The sequence below is a fragment of the Mauremys reevesii genome, linkage group 1, assembly GCF_016161935.1.
Source record: "Mauremys reevesii isolate NIE-2019 linkage group 1, ASM1616193v1, whole genome shotgun sequence".
NCBI lineage: Eukaryota > Metazoa > Chordata > Testudines > Geoemydidae > Mauremys > Mauremys reevesii.
The window spans coordinates 237,902,405-237,923,901 of NC_052623.1; the positions used below are offsets into that span (position 1 = coordinate 237,902,405).

The 21,497-nt window shown below is 41.5% G+C and overlaps 1 protein-coding gene and 1 long non-coding RNA gene across 14 annotated transcripts in view; one reads left to right on the top strand and one right to left on the bottom strand.

The window, feature by feature from the left end:
• SCUBE1 (signal peptide, CUB domain and EGF like domain containing 1) overlaps positions 1–21,497 on the top strand; it is a 308,473-nt gene that overhangs the window by 44,856 nt on the left and 242,120 nt on the right. For all 13 annotated transcript variants that reach the window (XM_039547805.1, XM_039547812.1, XM_039547728.1 and 10 more), the window contains one exon: positions 6,693–6,821. In XM_039547805.1, coding sequence (XP_039403739.1) covers positions 6,693–6,821 — 129 coding nt within the window. The remainder of the gene's footprint in view (positions 1–6,692; positions 6,822–21,497) is intronic.
• On the bottom strand, positions 12,566–21,488 carry LOC120409556. Its single transcript, XR_005601334.1, has 3 exons — positions 21,392–21,488; positions 15,326–15,463; positions 12,566–13,482 (listed from the first exon to the last, which is right to left on the bottom strand). It is a non-coding gene; the product is annotated as an uncharacterized LOC120409556 (long non-coding RNA).

Genomic DNA, 21,497 nt, shown 5'->3' on the forward strand with positions numbered 1-21,497 from the left:
GTCCCGGCAAAGGGATGTTTAATTACACTCTTAGTGTGTGTAGAATGGTTGCTGAATGTGCATTTGGCAGATTGAAATCCCATTGGAGCATTGGTGCTAGCATTACAGGCACAGGTGATACTGCAGCACTCCTGGGCTTCAAGTGGTTTCCATCATATACAGGGTTTGCAGTTTGGATCAGTGGCTGTAAGCACCCCCACTATAAAACTTGTTCCACCACCCCTGCATGGGAGAGGTCTACAAACCCATTTGGATTCCAGTGTCATCAATGCTGTGCACATTACTAGGGCTTGCTGTGCTCTTCACAGTCTTTGTGAAGCCAGAGGTGAGCCATTTCCCCCGAATGGACCTATGATAGTGAGGGACTGCTGAACTGGTACACTTAACTAGAAAGTGCACCTACCACAGCTGGAGCTGGACGTAACTGGGCAACAGAAGCCAGGGATGCTTTGTGTTCCCACCCTATGGACTAGCATGACCCAATGGAAGAGGGAGAATAGTACTTTTATGAATGTGATTGTGGGGGAGGAGAGATTCAACTGCTTGAGGGGGGAATTGATTGATGTGCAATGTACTTATGAAAGACCTGACCACTTATCAAATGCGGGAGGGGTGGTTGGGTGACAGTATGGATTGATATAAGGAAGTGATGAAAGTATGGATTAATGTAACTAACTGTATTGGGGAATGGTGTTTGCATACTAATTACCAGTTGTCCCTGATCATATATTTACCTTTATTATGTGAAATATGTACATTGTATGATGTGATGCAGTGATAGCAATAAACTTTCTTGATAAAATGCTTTATGTATAAATGCGTATTAGAAAAGTACGATATTCCCCCATTGCCAGGCAGGCCAGCTGCCAGTACCACACCAACACACCAGTAACAACAAACCCTTAAAGCACATGAACGAGAGCAAACAGTGAAACCATCTACAAGACAGAAACCCCCTAGTGTTGCATGTCCCCTGATCCCCTGTTCTCTTTTCCCTTCCTTCCATGTTTGCTGTGCACTTGGCACTGGGGGACAGGGTGGAGGCATCCACAGTGGAGGGGGTCAAAATGGAGGACTGCATGGGGCACAGTGGCCCTGCCCAGCCACTCATCGGCCCTGATTGCATGGGCCACTCGGTCATGGAGTTGTCCAAGCAGTTTCTGAACTGCATCACAGGATACCGCAAAGGGTACTCAGGACTTGGTGCGGGTGCAGCAGGAGTTAGTACGTTTGCAGTCATTGGTGGTAGCAGTCACCCCTCCCCCGTTCTTTCTGCTGCCCGCTGTCCTCTTCCCTGAGCTGCCATTCCTGTTCCACGAACTGTGAAGCAAGTGCCTGCTCCCCTTCTGAATCCCTGTCCTCAAGCAGCCAGCCTGAGCCTTGCCTCTCGCCATGCCTTTCCTCTAACCATAAGTCCCTGTGTCTTTCGTACTGGACCTGCTTGTTGACCCTCTCCAGAACGTCAACCATAAGTTCCCCATGGCAACGCTTCCCCTTGGAACGACCTGTGAAGGAACATTGGTCCAGGCTTCTGCTGCCGTGTGGGTGAGCTGGGGAGGAGCTGCAGCCAGTAGAGGTCTAGGGGCCTGGAACAGGACAAGGCACAGAGGGTTATTGTCTCACATAGCCCAGTGTGGGAGCACAGAAATGTTAAAATGGAACCAGAAACCTACCAGGCTCCAGGGCGGCTTCTGTCCCTTCCATCTCTGTTGCTAGTTCTGCAGCAGGCTGTTCCTTGGTGCAGGGGTAGGGCATAAAAAAGCTCCTCCAAGTATGGCCCAGGATGTCCTACAGCTGCTTCTGCGGCAAAGCTCTGCGCTTCAGTGGGTGCTCTCGGTGCCTGCTGCTAGTTCCCATCAGTCCCCATGCTGGATTCTGGGGCAAATGGGTACCATCCTGGCTGACCAAGTCATTGTGCGCTGCTGTTGGCTCTATGCTTGGAGCAGTACCCAGCACCAAGTCAAACTCCTCATAAAATGGGCATGATATCAGCAAGTTGCCTGAGATGTGGTTCTGGTCCCTGGTTTTCCAGTATTTGGTCTTGAGCCACTTAATCCACTCCCTCAACTGATCACTGGGTCCAGTAAATTTCCAACTCTGTAAGACTCTTCCCTGGTATGCATGGTTATTCCTAATACTCTTACTAAAATCCACTGTTTTAATTCTGGCCTCACCCCAGAGATTAAACAAAATCTGTCTGTGCTCCTGTGACCATGAAGCAGCACACTTTTCAAAGGACTACTTCTGGTCAGTGTCCATTGCAAACACACAATGTTCTCCAAAGGTGTGTTTGCAGCTCAGCGGTCAGAATAAAAGGGAAAGGTTAACTGCTGATTCAACGAGCTGCTGCACTACAACAAGAGAGGTGGTTTCCATTTCCCTGGAGTCATTTGGCAATTCTTGGGATAGAGAGGACAAAGGAAGTTGGCCCATGGGGTTGTGGGATACTTTTGGTGAATGTCCAAGACATGAGTGTGGGCGTGCTGCATCTACACTGTAAAACAATAGGACTGAAGCCCAGGGTCCCGGCTTGACTCAAGCTTGAACCTCCACTCTCACAGGGTGCTAGGATCCTGGGTCCAAGCACTAGTCTGAGAGATTTGTGTATAGACAGAAAGGAGGGTTGGACTCAATCCTGAGTCTGAGCCTGGGTTTATGTTGCACTGTAGACATACCCTTAGGTACTTTTGAAAGTGTTACGCTAGGCTACTGTGGATGGTGCCATATTTAATACCACGTCAAGTTAAACCTGGTAACAAAGCAAATCCAATTGATGCTGTCTTTTGTCTGTGTTGGGGCTGTCAACAGTTGAGTCTCTGTATAGCGGAACTGGTGTTAGCAACAATGGGAGACTTTCTAAATATTTCCCTAGCGTAGTCAAAGCTACAGATTCCACCTCTGAGTTGAATTATAGTCAACCTTGCTAACACAAAATTTTAAGAATAGCTTCCATTTCATCACAGGTTAGTAATTCATATTTGCCTATTTTGATAAATTAACACAATGTATACAGCGATGTACAGAATTCTGGAACTTTCCCAAATACCTAAGATACACTTCAAGTTTTTGAACTGTAGCATGTGGATATCAAAATTATTTTAGAGGTGGTATTTCAGCATAAGGGGCAAAACGGGCTCTTGTACCTTTAGGATAAAGTCACAGCTCCTAAAATACCCATAGTTTGCTCAACAACTTCACATATCTTTTTAGTCTGGTTTCTTAATTTGTTTTTACTAAATATTGATTTCAGTTCACTACTGTTTTGACAATACCAAAAATCAATAGATTACAAACATGAATGTTGTAATGAATAGTTTCTCCTGTATTAGAATTTTATATTTTTAGAGCAAGTGCAAGTTAGTATTGTGGACAGATCTTCCCTGAACCCTTATTTAAGTTAATGATAAGGGCAGATTCCAGTGGGGATGTGGGGCAAGTGGGAGCATTTGGATCAGCTCCAGAGTGTGAACTGTGTAAAAAGCATGGTGGGAAAGCCACTTGCTTATAGCTGGCTAGCTAGCTAGAATGAAGTTCAGTGCAATGACAATGTAGTCCTTAGTGCCTTCACTGAGATTCAGAACATTTCCCATCACTTTGGGATTTTTGCCTTTGGTTTTGTTTCCATTTTTGTGTGTGTCTGTGCTTCATGGCTTTAACCAAGGCTGGAAATGGAAAAACAAAAAGAAAAGTCTTTTTTCTCCTGGTATTTCCACTTTGGCCAAAATGAGGAAGCAGTGCAAATTGAGCGAGTCTATTCAAATGAGATTTCCAGCCTCACTTGTAGGTTTTGGGTAATCAGACGTTGGAACTCAGTAGCTTTGTGCTTCCCTGAGGTGGTGTCTTGTAGGGTCAATGGTTGGAAAGTAATAGCTACAATATGAAAATGTTGGGCCAGCTTCTGATCTCAGTTATGCTGGTATAATCCACTGAAATCAATGGTGTTACTTCAGAATAAACACGAATGTAATAGAGATTCCAGAAGAGGAGCCCACAGATTCACATCAGCCTGCCATTTTTATTAAGTTATCTCCTATTCAACCTTACTGGTCACTAGCAATATACTTATTGCTAAACTTACAATACAGGCCCTTAATATGATGATGTCTTTGCACGGAAGCAGCGTTACTGGTTTTGCTCTCTAATGTGGCTAGTATTTTACTTGCAACACAAAACCTATCAATGTCTCTATCATAGGAACATATATGAATTCAAAAATGGGCTGCACAAATATTTTTGTTAAGAAATCCAAACCCACGCCAAACTTGCGTGGTTCATTCAAAGTGCAAATTTTCTTTAAAAGTTTGCCTGATTTCTCAAGCTTCTTGAGATAGCTAGGATCCATTTTTTTGTGCAACCCCTCAAATCTCCCCTCAGGTGCTAGTGAGTGATTTTTGGTCTTGACATAAAACCAAGTAAAAGGCTTATTCATAGATCCATAGATTTTTTTAAGCCCAGAAGGTCTGTTTATGATCATTTAGTCTGATCTCCTGATAAGAGGCTATGCTGGTCGTCCAGTAATTCCTGCATCTAGCTCAACAACTTATGGATGGATTGAAGTTCTTAACCAGAGTTACGGTTACCCCTCGGGATATGAAGAGGTCTTCCAGGGGATACTCAATTCATCTATATCAGTGTTTCTCAACCTGGGGGTCCCACGAAGCTAAGTTATATGCTTCAGCCCCAGGCAGTGGAGCTTGGGCTTCAGATAAGGCTCACAAGTGAAAAACAGTTCAAGTATCACACTGAAAAGTAAGTACCATATAATTATAAAATAAATCAATTGGAATATATTTTAAAAATGAGAAAGTAAGCAATTTTTCAGTAATAGTTGCTGTGACACTTTTGTATTTTTATGTCTGATTTTGTAAGCAAGTATTTTTTTTAAGTGAGGTGAAATTTGGCATACACAAGACAAATCAGACTCCTGAAAGGGGTACAGTGGTCTGGAAAGGTTGAGAACCACTGGGTTAAAACATATCTCTGTTTCACTTGTTTCGCTTTGTGCGGTTGGGTTCATCTGGAAAGGGGTCACAATGTTATCAAAGCCTGACAAGCTAAGGGTGGCTGAAATTCGAGAATCAACAGACTGGACTAACTCTATAGTTATCACAGAAAAAAGCCAAATATTGGCCTTATACGTGGAATAAGAGTTGACCTAAGAGAAGATAAATGAAGCTATACACAGGGAGCAATTTGAATAAAATGAAAAATATACAGGTTTAATATAACTGACCATGCTCCTAGTTCGAGTTCCTGGTATATTCCACTCACTAAAGAATCAGTGTTCTACCTAATCACATTTAATACCCTACTTGGGCACTGCAGTTGCTTAGGACTTGTGTTTATGAATAAACTTCCTGGGCACTGTTTGTTCCAAGTGCATCGACCAGCTATTTGGGAACATAGGATGGAGTGGTTATAATGATTATGACTCATTGCTGATCTGTTGGCATTTCTCAAAGCGCAGTCAGAGACCAAAATAAGCCCGATCTCTCTACTTTGTAGCCTTTGTTTTAGTTTTCAGAAAATGATTTAAATTCATCGGTCTTTCTCCCTTGGTGTTTTACCTACAGTTCTGGAGATATAAATTTCTGTCATCCAGCATGGTGAATGCCATTGAATAACAGTGAGTCCCTGAAAAAGACTCCCTACCTGCAAAATGGGTAGAATTTATGGCTCCAGTACTAATTTTATATAGTTCTTTTTGTACATAGAAGTGTAATAGTCCTCTAACCTGTTGGTAGAATTGAATAGTGTCACTTGAACTCCTTGAGAGAAGAAGGCAAAAAAGATCTGTTCTCTCTGTTGATTTTTCTAGTCTAGGTGTCTAGGGAACCACATTAGCTTTATTATTAATGTAATACAAATAAATAACACCTAGAATCTCTAACCGAAGTAGGGCCTATGGACCTAAGCAGTGTACACACATACAGTAACAGAAAGATGCTATCCAAATAGCTTAGACTCAAAATGTACAAGACAGACAAAGGATGGGGGAAAGGAAGTACTATTACACCCAATTTAGAGAAGAGGAACTGAGGCACAGAGATTAAATGACTTGTCCAAGGTCATGCAGGAAGTCTGTGGCAGAGCCAGAAATGGAACCCCCATCCTCTGAGTCCCAGTACAGTGATTTGACCCCAGGACCATCCCCCCTTCTCACTATACATTGAAAATAACAGAGCACTTCAAAATGGTTTCAGTTTACGTGGAATTTCAACCCCAGTTTTGGTAGATGGGGCCTTTAATATTGAATCAATGCCATAAAATAGTACTGTGAGTTAGTGTAATATTTATGAATGATTCATAAAGTATCCTTGCTGGACAAATTCCAGATTGCCCACCTAAATTCATTCCTGTGCTGTTTCAATTTCTGAGGGGAATATAGTCATTCCTCAAGCCCCTCCTAAAAAGCATTCTCATGAAACAGAATGGCTGCTACGTTGTACCCACAAGGTGGCTGAAATTCAGTCCTAGCTGATCACTTACATATACATTCCATAATGCACTCTGAGATCTCTGTTGGGTAAAAGATGTAATATAAATGTATGATATAATATTCATATATGTTTATTCAATGTTACATATTTAGCAGGGCAAATATTTCTGTATGCTGACACCCATAATCCACGATAAACAGAATTCTTGGTAAAATCTTTTAATGAAAATTGCTTTTCCCCCCTGTGTTTTAGATATTGATGAGTGTGAAAATGACTTCTACAATGGGGGTTGTGTCCATGAGTGCATCAACATTCCAGGCAACTACAGGTGCACGTGCTATGATGGGTTCATGTTGGCCCATGACGGTCACAACTGTCTTGGTAAGTAATTAATGTGGTGAAGATGAGTCACTCAGTTTGTGCATTTTACCTGTTAAGTTGTGGTTAGCAAGCCATATTTTCTCTCTGAATTCTGTAGTCGGGCATATATTATCAGTTAAGACCTGATCCAAACCCCACTGAAATAAACTGGAATCTTTCCATTGAGTCCAGTGGGCTTTGAATTAGGCCCTTAATATGTTCACTGAGCCTGAGAATGACAAACTTTGCTTCTCCTAGCCATTCAAATCTAATTTGTCCATCCCTAATATATATTCAAAAAGCCACTGCCACACTTCCGCTCAATGTTATTTTTTTCTTCAGAAAAGTTACCGGTCTTCATTTCCCTCCCTCTTTTTTTTTTTTTTTAAAGAGAACTCTCTCTCTCTCCCCTCCAACTCCTACCATTCCAACACTAGGCAACCCATTGTCATATGTTTTAAAGTCTGGCTCATTGTTTTCAATGCAGTAGCAGGGTATCAGTAAGTGGTGTACATTAGCAGGACAACATGACTGGCCTTTCATGTGATTTAAAAAAAAATGAAACTCCTAGGGGACTAGAAGAATTAATAATAGTTAAGGAATACTATTACTGGTAGACACTTGGCCAGGGACTAATCCAGTTCTTGACTGTCAAAGCTACAAGTTTGGTGAGAGTACAGGATTCCTGAGGAGTAGAACAGTGCAATGATACAATTATAACTATATTACAAGTGTTTAAGTCAGAGATGGGCACAAGCTGCCATATGTGCATGCAGATTCACATCTGGATTTCAAACACCCAAGGTTCAGGGGTGTTTGGATCCAAGATTTTTGGTTCATACCCATTTCTGATTTTCAAACAGGTTTGGAAATGAAAATGTATATTCCCACATTCTGTAAATTAAAGATGTGTACATATTACATTTAGTGCCATTACATCCATTTATAACTGCTACTGCAAGTCCCCCATCCCTACCTTCATGATAGGTCGTTGTGCTGAATCCTAGTGTCCATGCTTCCTGCCTTCCATTCAGCTGTGCATGTACAAGTACACGTGCACATACATGTACAATCTGCAATAGACTGAGTTGCTCAAAAATCCCAGGCACAAATTCCAGTGACCAGTGTTTTGACACAGACCAAACATCATTGTGGGGTAGTATGTGTAAAATCATATGGTAGGTAGTAGGCACTGACTGGCACAGCTGACATTTTAGTCTGGTTAATGCTGTTTACTGTTTACATAGTGAAAAATGGGAGATCAGATAATGAATAACAAATAATATCGTCCAGTAATGTCAATCTGCACTCAGTAAGGTTGTGGAACAACTAGAATTTTTGGGCAGGTGTTCCTTAATCTTGCAGCTCATATATTTCCCACATTGTTCATTTTCACACTGGAGTGATGTTTGTTCAGATGGGTTGTACATCCAGCCTATTAATGGCTTTTTGACTTAAGCTTCCAAATTTTGTCTGTCATAAAAACAAACAGAAATTTAAAAGGCTCTGAACAGTTTAATGTATAAATATGGAACTAGACTTTCCCTCCATTCCTCACAGTATTCTAAAAGTCTGTCAGTAAATTTAGATTAAAGCTTTCTGGGCCAGATCATACCCTCCTGGATTAATGTGTTTCAAATAGAGATGGTCAAATTAATAATTATATGAGAACATGGGTGTTTCGTCTATAAAGAACAGTCATTTAAAAAAAAAACTATTCATACTAATGTTCATGAATATCTAATAAAACGGGGCACAAACCATGTTCAAATAGCACAGTCAGTTGGCATTCAAATGAATGTGTGTGGAAATGTGTGTGTGGTTACTGCTTCTTGTTTTGTTTTTTGTTTTTGCTGTATTCAACCAGTTTTATTTTCAGCTCAATTTTGGAGTGATGGCTAGGTGTGATGTGCTAACAAACAGAAGACAAGGGGTATGAACTGATAAACACACATTCACTAGATCTGTGGGTTTTTCCTGCAGGTCTCCAGCAATCCATACAGTTACTGTTATCTTGCCCTGTGATCATGGTTCTCCCTTGCCTAAACCAAAACCCCTATCTGGAGGGTCTTCAGAGCACAGAACGGAACTCTGCTGACTGTGCAGATGCTCACATTTCTGATGGTTTTCTCCATTGACTTTAGGTCAGCCACATGTTTTGGAGGGCATGACCCACAATAATATAGAACACTATACTGAAACTCATGGAATTTCCTAGAGTAGCTTCACGCCTCCTACAAGAGGGCATGGTCCTCCCCAACATATTCTTCAAATATTTACCAAGATTTACCAAGAGTCTCCTGAAGGTTTGTCATGTTCCGTGGCTGTCCCCCCGATCATGCTCCACTTTGTGAATTGGCACTCTTCATCCCAATCAAAAGCCTCTGCAAAGCTGACTGCCCAGAGGAGATTCAGTGAACTAAGGAGGAGAGGGAATGATACTATGTGGGCTCCTTGGGATAGATATTTAGGACACTGGACTAAGATTAAGTCTTCATCCTTTTGGGGTCACATAGCTAGGAGAGGATATGTTCCTCGGAATGCATATTGAAAAGTTGGGGTTGGTGGATGATTATTGGCATGTGGCAATAAAATAAATGATCTTATATTCTCACAATGAAAAGGAAATTAGGGGAACAGTCTCCCCTTTCCCCCTTTTTAAAATTTTAAATGAATTTACAGATGTTGAAATGTGCGCAATAGTGAGCCCTCAAGATGGAAGTCTTCAGTCCAGACAGTGGCAGTGCAAGACCCTTGCCATTCTGTACAATCATACTTTAACCTAGTAATGGATGACACTTTTTGGGAAGTGCCTGTGTCCCTTAGAAACTGGACATCAGTCATCAAAAGGGGAACATTCTTGTCTTTTTATATACAGGGTAGGTGTATGCATAACTTCCCGTAAGCTGAGATGAGTATGCATGCCTTTAACTATTAAGTGACATTGTTGGCTGTCTTAATATTAGTAGCTGAGTTCGTGAGCACTTAAATCCCAGACAATCTGAGCTACAACAAACTGTGTATTTGCCTAAGTGAAACTAAGGTTTCCATCACTTTTCGGAAATTTTGGCCAGGGTGAACTTTAGCTATTTGCTGCCAAAGAAAAGAGATTTTTCCTTTCTTTTCTAATGGAGAAATTCAACCCTGGAATAAATAAGAGTTGCTGTGTGTCCCTTTTCCTCCACACATACATCGCTTCCTTTCGAAAACAGGAAAAACCAGTAATATTTTATTAAAATGGTACAAAATACTTTCTCACTAGTTAATGAACTGTTTTACTGATATTTTTTCAGCTTTATGTACAAGTGATATTTCCAGCAAATCTCAAAGCCAAAGGATAGCCAGTTTGGGACTATATCATGTCTTTTATACATATCTCCATGTCTCTTCTGGAAAAGCCATATAGTACTTGATCAGGATGAAATAAATAAGTCTCTATAGAAACGAAACAGGATTCTAAATCCTATAGAATTCAACATGCAATGATTTCAGTTCTACAGAATTAGTAAACCATCCTGTGGAATTTAATAGAGTTATATTGCTATTATAAAATTCCAGAGGTTGGTTTAAACATGGCCTCTTCTTTCTGTATTTATTCAATAGGACCCTTCCATAAGAGTTTCATTGACATCACTGGAAGTTGTATGCTTGGATACAAAGCAGAGGTCACCCTATTGTAGTTCATTTGCTCTACAATTTTTAATGAGAGACTTATCAACACTGATTCCCTAAACTACACATGTGACTATGTAGCACTCCTGGGATTACACTTGACTTTTCTAGAACTCCACTGACCAGAGGATATAATCCAGTCACAGTTGAGAAGAAAGCTACATCATAACCCCCACATCTCTTGCTTCATACAGGGCCCTGCAAAATTTTGAACCATCCCTACTTGTCAAGGTTCACATTCCTTTCTAAGCCTCCACTGCATGTCTTTGTAATATAGTCAGTGTAGAAAAATGATTACAATCTTCTTCAGATGCAGCCAAAGATGGAGTTTTCTCAATTAATTAGACAAGATGAGGTTGATGGGTTAAGTGTTTTCTTCTGTGTTCGTATTTAAACATTTTCTCTTTCTTTCTAATGAAGTGAACTTTTTTTTTTTTTGATGAGATTTCTTGGCTACAAATTTATACTGGAAAATATCCAAACCTGTCCTCTGGGGAGTTCAACTCACTCTCTATTTGACACTTTTATTGAGGAATTTCTCAAATATAATGTGAAATGACACCATGGGGAATTCAAACTATGATGAGATCCTTGTCTTGTTAAAAATAACTGCTTTTAGTATTGCAATCACTTGAAATAGCAGTAGTTCTTTTTGAATATTATTATTCTAAATTCTATTCAGTAGATACAAGACTAATGTTTTAGGCTCTTGCAATAAGCTTTCTTTATTCTTAATTTGAAACCAGTAATGAAATATGCTTTCTGCTTCCATATATGAAGTACTGCTCTTATTTCTTCAAAGCAATTAGCTCACTTGTCCAGATGTTGTTTTCAGTTTTATTTCTCCCCATTGATTTATTGATAAATTAATTTTATTTCATGTCGTTCATAGTTTTAGCCATAGTGTCACTTTCAGTTGCTCTTTTTCCTCTAGCCGAGGCCCTGAAATAATTGATCATCCTTTCAATTGATGCCTAATAGCTATAGTATATATAAATCATCCATAGTAAATATAAATTTTAAGATTAAATTCTGTTTTTTGATACGCAGAGTGCTCCAGTAACATCTATAGGAGATGTTGGCATGAGCTTCAGTGGGTGGGATTTATCCCTTAAAAACTACTTATTCAGAATATGATCTCAGGCCCAGTTCAGCAAAGCAACTAGACATGTTATTAATGCCCATAATCAGCAGTGGGACTTACAGTTAAGCACCAGATTAAGTGTTTTGCTGAAGGGATAGACTTAAGTGTGAACTTAAATGCTTTGCTAAATTAGGTCCCTAGAATCATATTCTGAAAGATGATGGGCCTGTATGGGTAGAATTTAGCACTTAATTTATTGTTATATCTTGATTAGAAGAGTTGCTGATTTCTTTGGGGAATTGTATTGTCTAATGGATCACTCTGCTGGTAGCTATGTGGATAAAGCAGTTATATACCACCACACTGGTGTCTAGACACTGCTATCTTTGCATGAGCTCTTGCCATGATTTCAATGATTTCAAGCATGTGGTGAGGTGGCTAAAGCACTGGTGATGTAAGGCTTCTTCCATTTCAGACTAAGGTTGCAACATGAGTGTGGGGAAGATTATATTTCTATACTGCTGCTGTTGTGGAGACTTTAGAATTTGTTGTTACTTTCTACCATAATGTCTGTGAATTCTGAGTAGCAGCCAGGATGATAAATGGAGAATGACTTGAATCAGCAGGGAAGAGAGAGAGATTGATTTTCTTGCTTTTCAGTCTAATCCTGGCTCTGTCACTGTTGTGCTCTGTGGTTTCCAATCTATAAAATTGGGTTAATAATATTTACCTACCTACCTCACTGGAGTGTTGTATGAAAGGCAGGAAGAAAGTATGGTCAGCTTCTAGTGATCGTGTTCTGGGAACATGTCAGTACTGTTTTTTTTTTTTTTTTTTAAGAGTAGCAACTGTGTTAGTCTGTTCTTTGTGCTGATTTTATATCTCATAGCAATCTTTCATGGCACTGACAATGAGGTTTGAGGACTCACTTACAGTGCCCTGCTGGGGGTGGATGAGGTGGTGTTATTGTAGTCCAGATCTTGCATCTGAGAAATTCCAGATAGTGGTGCTGAGCAATTTCCCTATCTCCTCAGGGACCCTCAACTATAGGGCACTGCTTACTTAGTCTGGTCATGTATCCTGCTCCACAGGAATTTGAGGCTGCTAGGAGAGACTGTGAGATGTACTGGGTTGAAGCATTGCCACCACTGTATGGATGATACTCAGCTCTATGCTTCATCTTCACTAAACATGGTTTCTGCTTTTTTCTGTGGAGTCAAAAATGACTTCTAGGCTTTGGGCTTCAGTGAGAAAAAAGGTGCTGTAGAGAATACAGTGAGCTGAGACTATTTTAGAGAAAAGTTCAGGTGTTCAGTTTTTGCTGTGTTAAATTGACAAGATACACGGGAGGAGATCTCAGGCTGAAAGCAGGACTGGATGGAAGAAGAGGAGTCAGGAGTAAAAAGGCAGATTTGACAATCACCAGCATGAAGATGATGGTTGAAATTGTGTGAATGGATGTGTGTACCTAAAGAAAGGGAGTAAAGTGAGAGGAGAGGGTCAAAGATGGAGCCCAAAGGGACCACCATGGAGAGTGGAGAAGGAGGACCTACCTATTCAGATGCAGTAGAAATGATCAGAGAGAGGAGAAGCACCAGGAGGAGGACAGTTACAATAGCCAAGCAGGAAGATGTGACAAACATCATTAAAAGCAGCATAGTTCCAGGAGGATAAGAATGGGTTATAGACCTGAGATTCAGCCAGGAAAATGACTAAAATCCTTGGTAAGGGCAATTCTCACTGCTAATCCACAGCTAACCATTCCAAAGCTATTCAACAGTTCAGAACTGAAAGTGGAGGAGAATGCTTTGTCTATTTGAAACTGGAAGCTGAGAGAGCCTTGTTTTGCAAGATTTCTTGGCCAGAGTGGTTCACAGATAAGCTGATGTTTCTCTGTACCAAGTTGTCTGTTTCCCAATCGCTAATCTGCATATGAAAAAATAAGGAAAGAAAACAATGTGTACAGGTTATACATGGAGGAACATTATTTGGATTGATTGTTGCATTTAAAAACCTCCAAATTGCATTGTTCTTCTCCTGGAGGCAGAATTATGAACATATCATTCAGTTGGTTTTTTTCCAAAAAAATTGAAATTACTGTCTTAGTACAAATCAAACTAAACTGAATCTACATTTGGGGAAATTATCATGAGTCAGATTTATTCCTGGTGTAAAAACAGAATTGTATCAGGAATTAATTTTGCCCTTTGCATAGCTCAATAAATGTGTTATTCATATCTCTCTGGACTCCACCTCCACCCCCAGCTATCATCTGTAACATTCCCTTTTTAACAGGAGTTAGTGTTGCTTTATTACAAAAACACTTTCTGTTTTCCAGATTGCATTTACCTTAACATGTTAAGATTAGTTTATATTTCATAGAGCAGTTTTTTTCCTTATAACATCTCTAGGCAATAAGCCTTCTTAAGTAGGTGTCATACAGGTGTTCACCACCATCAAACAAGACACAAGATAATATAGACAATAATTTTTATTTTAATATGTTAATTTATACATTTATTTTAGTTATAGTCTTCTGTATGGTGTTACTTGCTATACTATCCAAGCACTTCACAAACACTTAATGGATTTATACTCATGACATCCCAGTAAGGAAAGGAAGTATTATTTTCTACATTTTAATAGATAGGGAACTGAGGCACACAAAGATTAAGTGACCTCCTGATCTCCACACCAGATAGGCTCAAATCCTCTAAGGTGTAAGTGTGAACTTGATGTGCGAACAGTGTGAGCTTGATGATCCTGTTGTTGTTAAAAATAGTACTCCTAAAGCATCTTTCATTTGAATGTTTTGTAAATTTTAATTAAATCTCATAACAACCTTTGGATGTGAATAAGGGATTAGTGGTTTTACAGGGGTTACTTCCACCCCTATTGCACTGCAGCCATCTTTAACAATACACTGTCTTACTGCACAACACTTTGGGACAGGAAGTGAATTGACATTTCAGAATGTTATTACCTGGGTTGGAAACAGGACAGCAAAAGAAGTCATGTCTCTCTCTAAATGCATTTTGGGGCAGGGCATAAAACCAAGATCCTAACTTCTTGTGGTCATTTAAGAGCTAATGGCCCATTTCATAAAAGTTGGGATGCTAGCCCCAATGTACTGGCCTGATTCCAACCCAAATGATGATATGCTGCAATTTCAATTGGATAATATATATAAAACTTTAAAATGGCAGTTCAGCACTTTTCACATTCAGCACTTCAGTGCCCTCCCTTTGCTGTCAAGGATCATTTGATTTTTTTAAAACTGTGGTTTTTTTAACAAGTTTACAAATTCTTGCCATGTAAATATCAGAAACAAACCAATCATTGCAACAATTAGCTACACCAGCATATAGTCATCAGATCTTTTTGTTTAGCAGGATGTTACCATATTACAGAGTGACCATCATTGCAACACATGTAATTTCTAGTGATTTTATTAAATTGAATGAAATCTCTATATACACATATTTAACAGACCAGGCATGTCTATCAAATGTTACTATAGTTTAATTTTTTAAAAATTCAGTTAGAAAGAAAAACCTAACTGATGCCTCCTATCCTGCACTTTTGGGATGAATGTGTAAACTGGGGATGGGGTTGGCTAAATCTGTCTCTGAACCTAAAACAGGAGGGGAGCTGCAAATATATAAGAAATCATTTCATATACTCCCAGATGCGAAATGTTGACAAGTTGTAACACTAATTGATTAAGCTTCCATAATCACTGGCGTGGTTAAAGAGAGCAGTGCCTTACTTTTGATTCAGCTTTATTTTTTCTTCTCTCTTCAGACAGCTGCATGCAATATGTTGCTCAGATGAACTCCAAATGAATGCTTCTATTACTGATGTTTATTTTTCTTTATATTACCCAACAGTTCAAATAGATTTTTTCCTGTTAAAACATTGAACGTTTAAAATGTGAAACTAAACAACTTTTGGAAAGCTTCGTACATTTCATAAACACAAATATTTTAAAGAGAAACTGAATGATTGGCCATTCATTTGGTCCTCCTCCAGCTGCCCTCCCCCTACTTTGCTAAACCTAGGTGATGGGTAGCAGGGGCGGCTCTAGGCACCAGCAGCTGCACTGTTGCCTAGGGCTGCAGGGGGCGGGGCGGCAGGCTGGGCCGTGGAGGGCCAGCCGCAGCCTGCTGAGGAGTCAGGTCCCCGCCGGACGGACGGGACCGCCGCCGCAGGCTGCGCTGGAGGGGGGGCACGGCCCCCGGCGGCTCGCTGGACCTCGCGCAGGCATGACTGCGCTGCGCGCCAGCCGCCGCCAGACCTTGACCGCCCGCCCCCAGGCGCGCGTGCGCGCGGTTGTTCGCTGCCCCGCGGTGGAGTGAGCCCGCCGCGCCCGCGCGCGCAGGGTCGTCCCCCCCGGGCCCTGGACTGGAGGCGGAGCTCAACCGAGAGAAGGGGGGGGGGGACCGGGGGACGCGAAAAGGGGGGCGCGCAGCACACCGCGCTGCCTGGGGCAGCCTAATTTCTAGAGCCGCCCCTGTGGGTAGGAATCAGACCATTTGGTACTGTCACCCTCTAATACACTAGATATGCCTTTAATGATGATATCAATCATAAATTCTTTTAAAGATTTTCATAGTTGCAAATCTGATTGAAACCTCTTGGCAGTCAGAGGAGGATGTAGAAACCCAGTGGCTTTATTTTCATAACTCTTCATTTTTATTAAAACACATACAAAACCACACACTTTTATCGACTAAAGCCCTTACTCTTTTACAGCAAGCATTTTGCATGAATAAGAATTTCAGAGTTTGGCAGTTGTTTGAGGTCTAGGAGGAGGCCAGACTTTCAAAATGAGTTGCAATGGGTGCACCAGCAAAAATTCACATTGTAGATTGAAGTAAAGTGCACAAGTAACTGATTTTTATACACAAATGGAAAGTTTCTCTGCATGGAAACAGCTGAATGCATGTTTATTTTACAGGCACCTTTTGAGCCTGTTTTTAAAACCTAACATTAGAAGTAGCAGTTCCTAGTCATATCATGTTTTACAAAATATTTCTAACTTCCTACTTGTTCAGAGAACTAATTTTACTTTTAATAGTGTATATCAGTTTAAAACAGTCACTAGTCCCCTTTTATTCAGATTTTTGCCTCAAATGAATTATTACAATGACAAACACATCTAAGGCACTGATTCCTTTAGTATTCAGTTGCACAAAACCTGAATTTAATAATGAACAATAGTCATCCGCATGTACTACAGTCCAGTGATGCTCAAACTTTTGTACTGGGGATCCCTTTCACACAGAGAGCCTCTGAGTGCGACCCTCCTTATAAATTAAAAACACTTTTTAATATATTTAACACCTTTATAAATGCTGGAGTCAAAGTGGGGTTTGGGGTGGAGGCTGATAGCTCACGACCCCCCCACATAATAACTTCATGACCCCCTTAGGGGTCATGACCCCCAGTTTGAGAACCCCTTTACTACATCTTCCATCCATGGATCTCTGTGTTATACAAATACTGATGAATTAAGCCTCAAAGCTCCCTTTAATGTAGTGTTACAATTATAGGATTAATTTTGATGTTGCTACCCTTCCTGCCCTCTTCTTGCCCTCATGGCTGTTTTTAAGTTTTATGGTTTTTTCTCCCTCATCCACTTCTTACTACTGGCCACGTGGTAACCATGGAAAGTTCCAGGAGACCCTTCATTCAAATCTTCACAAACATCAGGTCTTTGGCTTGTCTAGAAAAGTTTATTTTGTGTAGTCCATCAGGGACTGCAAAGTACCACTTGAAGCGTGGTGGAGTATAGATTTGCCCACACACACCTCTGACTCTCCTCTTTCCCGCTCAGGTGACCCCTCCCCCACCAGCAGCTTGAACCCCTATCCTATAAGCCAGCCCCCCTCCAAATTAGAGTGAGTTGCATTGCAATCTGGCAAACAGAGACACAGTGCCACTCAGGTTTGACTTGGTCAAAAAATGATCAGACCGTGGCCCTGTGGGGTCTGAGGCCTATATAGTCCAAGCACATTTCATCTGTTAACAGTTTGTGCCCCTATTAATAGAAGTACTAGTTCACAAAACAAGTCCAAGAGAGGCATCTTTAGTACCTCAGGCTTGGTTAGCATGATTCTGGTCAAAGGGCATAAGACAGGGGTGGGCAAACTTTTTGGCCTCAGGGCCACATCTGGGTATGGAAATTTGTATGGCGGGTCATGAATGCTCATGAAATTGGGGTTGGGGTGCAGGAGGGGGTGAGGTCTCTGGCTGGGGGTGCAGGCTTCAGGGTAGGGCCAGAAATGAGCAGTTCAAGGTGTGGGAGGGGGCCCTGGGCTGGGGTGAGGGTTTTGGCTGGGGATGCAGGCTCTGGAGTGAGGCTGGGGATGAGGGGTTTGGGGTGTAGGAGGGTGCTCTGGGCTGGGACTGAGGGGTTTGGAATGTGGGAAGGGATCGGGGTAGGGGGTTGGGGCACAGTGGGTTGGTCAGGGGTGCAGGCTCGGGGCAGCACTTACCTCAAGCGGCTTCTGGAACCAGCAGCATGTCCCCCCTCCAGGCCCCCTGCAGCTCCCATTGGGCGCGGTTTCCAGCCAATGGGAGCTGCGGAGGTAGTGCTTTGGGTGGGTGCACCATGTGGAGTGGAGGCCCCTGGCTGCCTATATGCGTAGGAGCCAGAAGGGGGACATGCTGCTGCTTCTGGGAGCCATGCGGAGCAGCCCCTGACCCTGCTCCCTGGCTGGAGCACCAGAGCGGAGCAAGCCCCAGACCCCACTCCCCGGCAGGAGCTCAAAGGCCGGATTAAAATGGCTGGTGGGCCGGATGTGGCCCGCAGGCCGTAGTTTGCCCACCCTGAGGCATAAGACCTTCCCATAAGTCCAAAGAAATTGTCATGGCTAAAGATCTATGGCCTATGAACAATGTCTCTTTTAAAGGCATGCTCCATTAGCCCATGGGTGGGAACCACAGGTGCTGACGTTTGTTTTTGCCGGTGGGTGCACCTCTCTGTCCCCTCCCCTGTGTGAGCTTGGGCAGGGCATCGCGGGGAAGAGACCAAGCAGGGGCAGGGACTCAGGGCAGAGTGGTAGGTGGGGCCTCAGGGGGAAGAGGCCAAGTGTGGGCGGGGCCTCAGGGCAGAGCCTGGGCAGAGCAGGAGGCGGGGCCACAGTCCAGGAACCAGAGCACACAAAAGATTAATTTGGCCCTGTGGATTTTTTTTGGTTGATGCTTGAGCCCCGGAGCACCCACAGTGTCAGCACCTATGGCAGGAACTGTTATCTCCATTTTTGCATACCATATGGAAAACTGAGACACAGAGAAGTTAGAGAGCTCTAATTTCTGGATCCCTGAGTGTTTGGATGCCCAACTTGAGCCACCCGGAGCCTGACTTTTCAGATCTGCAATCCCATGGACATCAATTGGAGCTGTAAGTGGTCAGCACCTTGAAAAATTTGGGCCCTAAGTGTAGTTAAGCTTGGAAGCCCAAGTTAGAGGACACTTTTGAAAAAGTGTCCCTAGATTATTGTCCAGTGTTTCACACAGAAAAAGCCAGGAATTCTGATTCTAAGAGGCCTGATCCAAAGCCATCGAAGTTGGTGGATCATTGATCTAAAGCTCATTGAAGATAGGTTCTGAGTCCTGAGCTTTTGCCATAAGACATTCCTTCTGCCAGTCCCCAGGAGCCTTTACATGAAAGCTTTCCTTCTGAGCATGTCTTAAATATTTGGGCACCCAAAATTAATCTCCTGTGTTTACGTGACAGATCTTTCTTTGCATGTTAATTTACTATCTGCTTGCTTTTTTCATCCGCTGAGACTTAAAAGGTACCAAAACGAGAGTGAGTTTGGGTCAGCTCAATTGTAAATGTTGTTAGATATGAGGAAATAATAAAAATTATGGAGTAAATCTTGGTCAATGACAACTAGAAAGGCATAATCTCAGCCTATCATAAATAAAGAACCCAGAAGCTGTATGTCAGCAAAATTGATTTCTGCCTCTTATTTCTGCAAGTCTTCCTGTGATTTGATTTTTAAATACTCCCCTAGAGGAGGCAGTCGATCAAACTGAGTTAGTGGCTTACATTGACACTGCCACTCACAAATAAGTTCTACGGTATGTTAGCATGAGCCAGTAATTTGGAAGCCAGATTCTGCTCTTTGATGTGTATTTGGCACTCATTAAATTAGAGAGAAACTTTAAGGTGGGATATATCTCTACTGTACATGTGTTGATCCAGTAAGTTGTAATCGGATACCTGGAGTGGCCTTTATGTAAACACAGAATGGTGTCTCTGTCAATATAAGTACTTTTGAACTGCATCACTATAGTACCTGAGCACCTGCTATTTTTGTGGGATCCACTGAAATAAGGAGGGCACAGGTGATTGGGAGAGGGAAGGCTGTGCAAGGGTGGATTGATAAATTATTGTTCATTTTGATTTATAATACAGTACTTGTAATTACACTGTAGTTACATAGCATTTAGAATATAGTTATGCTTTAGCTATGTTTCCTGATAATTAATTATCACTAATTCACATAACCAGAGCTTAACTATACGACCATATACTTATCTCTTTGGTTTCATATTTAATACATGGAGTTTTAGAATCCAAGTGTAGTAACTGTGTTGTATTTGTGTTAACATCCTGGTTTTTGTAGTAATTATCAAAAAGTAATTATTAATTATCCTACAGTGTAATTGCAGTGCAAGTGTAGTGTAATTAGAGTAAAAAATGTAACTTTTTTTTCTAAGGGCTTGTCTAAACAAAGAGTTAGTGCACAGCAAGCTGGGGCATAAATCTACAGTGAACTAGCATGCCCACACTCACTAACTTCAAAAGTTCTGTAGTTCAAATTGCAGTAGATCAAAGCAAACTGCAGAACATCTAGTGTGTGATCATAGGATCCACATGGCAGTTAGAGCACTATAGATTTACACGCCAGCTTGCAGCTCACTAACTCTGTTTAGTCAAGTCCTAAAATGGACACGCACTAAAAGTAAAATATGATAATCAATACTCTTGTTAAGCAGGTCCCAGGCCAGAATCTTGGTTTCTATCACTCTCTGTAGGGCCCTGTTCTTGCAATTTGATGCACACAGTGGACTCGTGCACCCATGTAGAGTCCCACTGACTTCACTAGGACTATGTGCAGGTATAAAGGACTGGAGCATATTGTAAGATCAGGGCCTAAAACTCTTTGGGCCTAATCCAAACCCTACAGAAGTCAGTTGGGTTCTTTCCACTGATAAATGGGCTCTGGATCAGACCCTTTCTATGCAAAGAAATGGCAGTATCTCACTATGCATTACACAATGGAAACATATCCAATTACGTGATATAACATTACCCTAAAAGAGAGGAATTCTCTAGCTTAATGATACCAAAACAAACATGTGGACAAAATTATGGTAACACTTTTTAATATGGCATTTGGAAGACTACAGGTAATATCTAAAAAGAAATAATTGTATTTTATGGACTTGGCAGGACCAAAATGATGGTTCAAAAAATTGGAAGGACTTTGGAGAAGAACACAAAGAAATGATTAAGGGGCTGCAGAGATTGATATATATGGAAAATCTGGAAAGAAACTGAATATACATAACTGTAAATAAACTAGTAACTGAAATCCCATGCTGTCACACAAGTGTAATTCATAAAGTCATGTATGTAAAAAAGCTGAAAATGTGGGCTCTGGTTTTCTTGTGCTGTGTTGCAGCAAGCAACGTTGCTGTTTGTACATGATTCCCAAAGTTTTTGCACAGAGCTGCCCCTGGCTGGAGGCATAACCACCTGTTTGTTACCCCATGTACCTGTTACTTCCACCTCCTCTGATCAACTGTCACATACCAACTGCCACAGAATCTTGGACACCAACATTCCATCTGGTTTTCCCAGGGCCACTGATGACTGGACCTGGTGATATCCTATACCAGGGGTTCTCAAACTGGGGGTT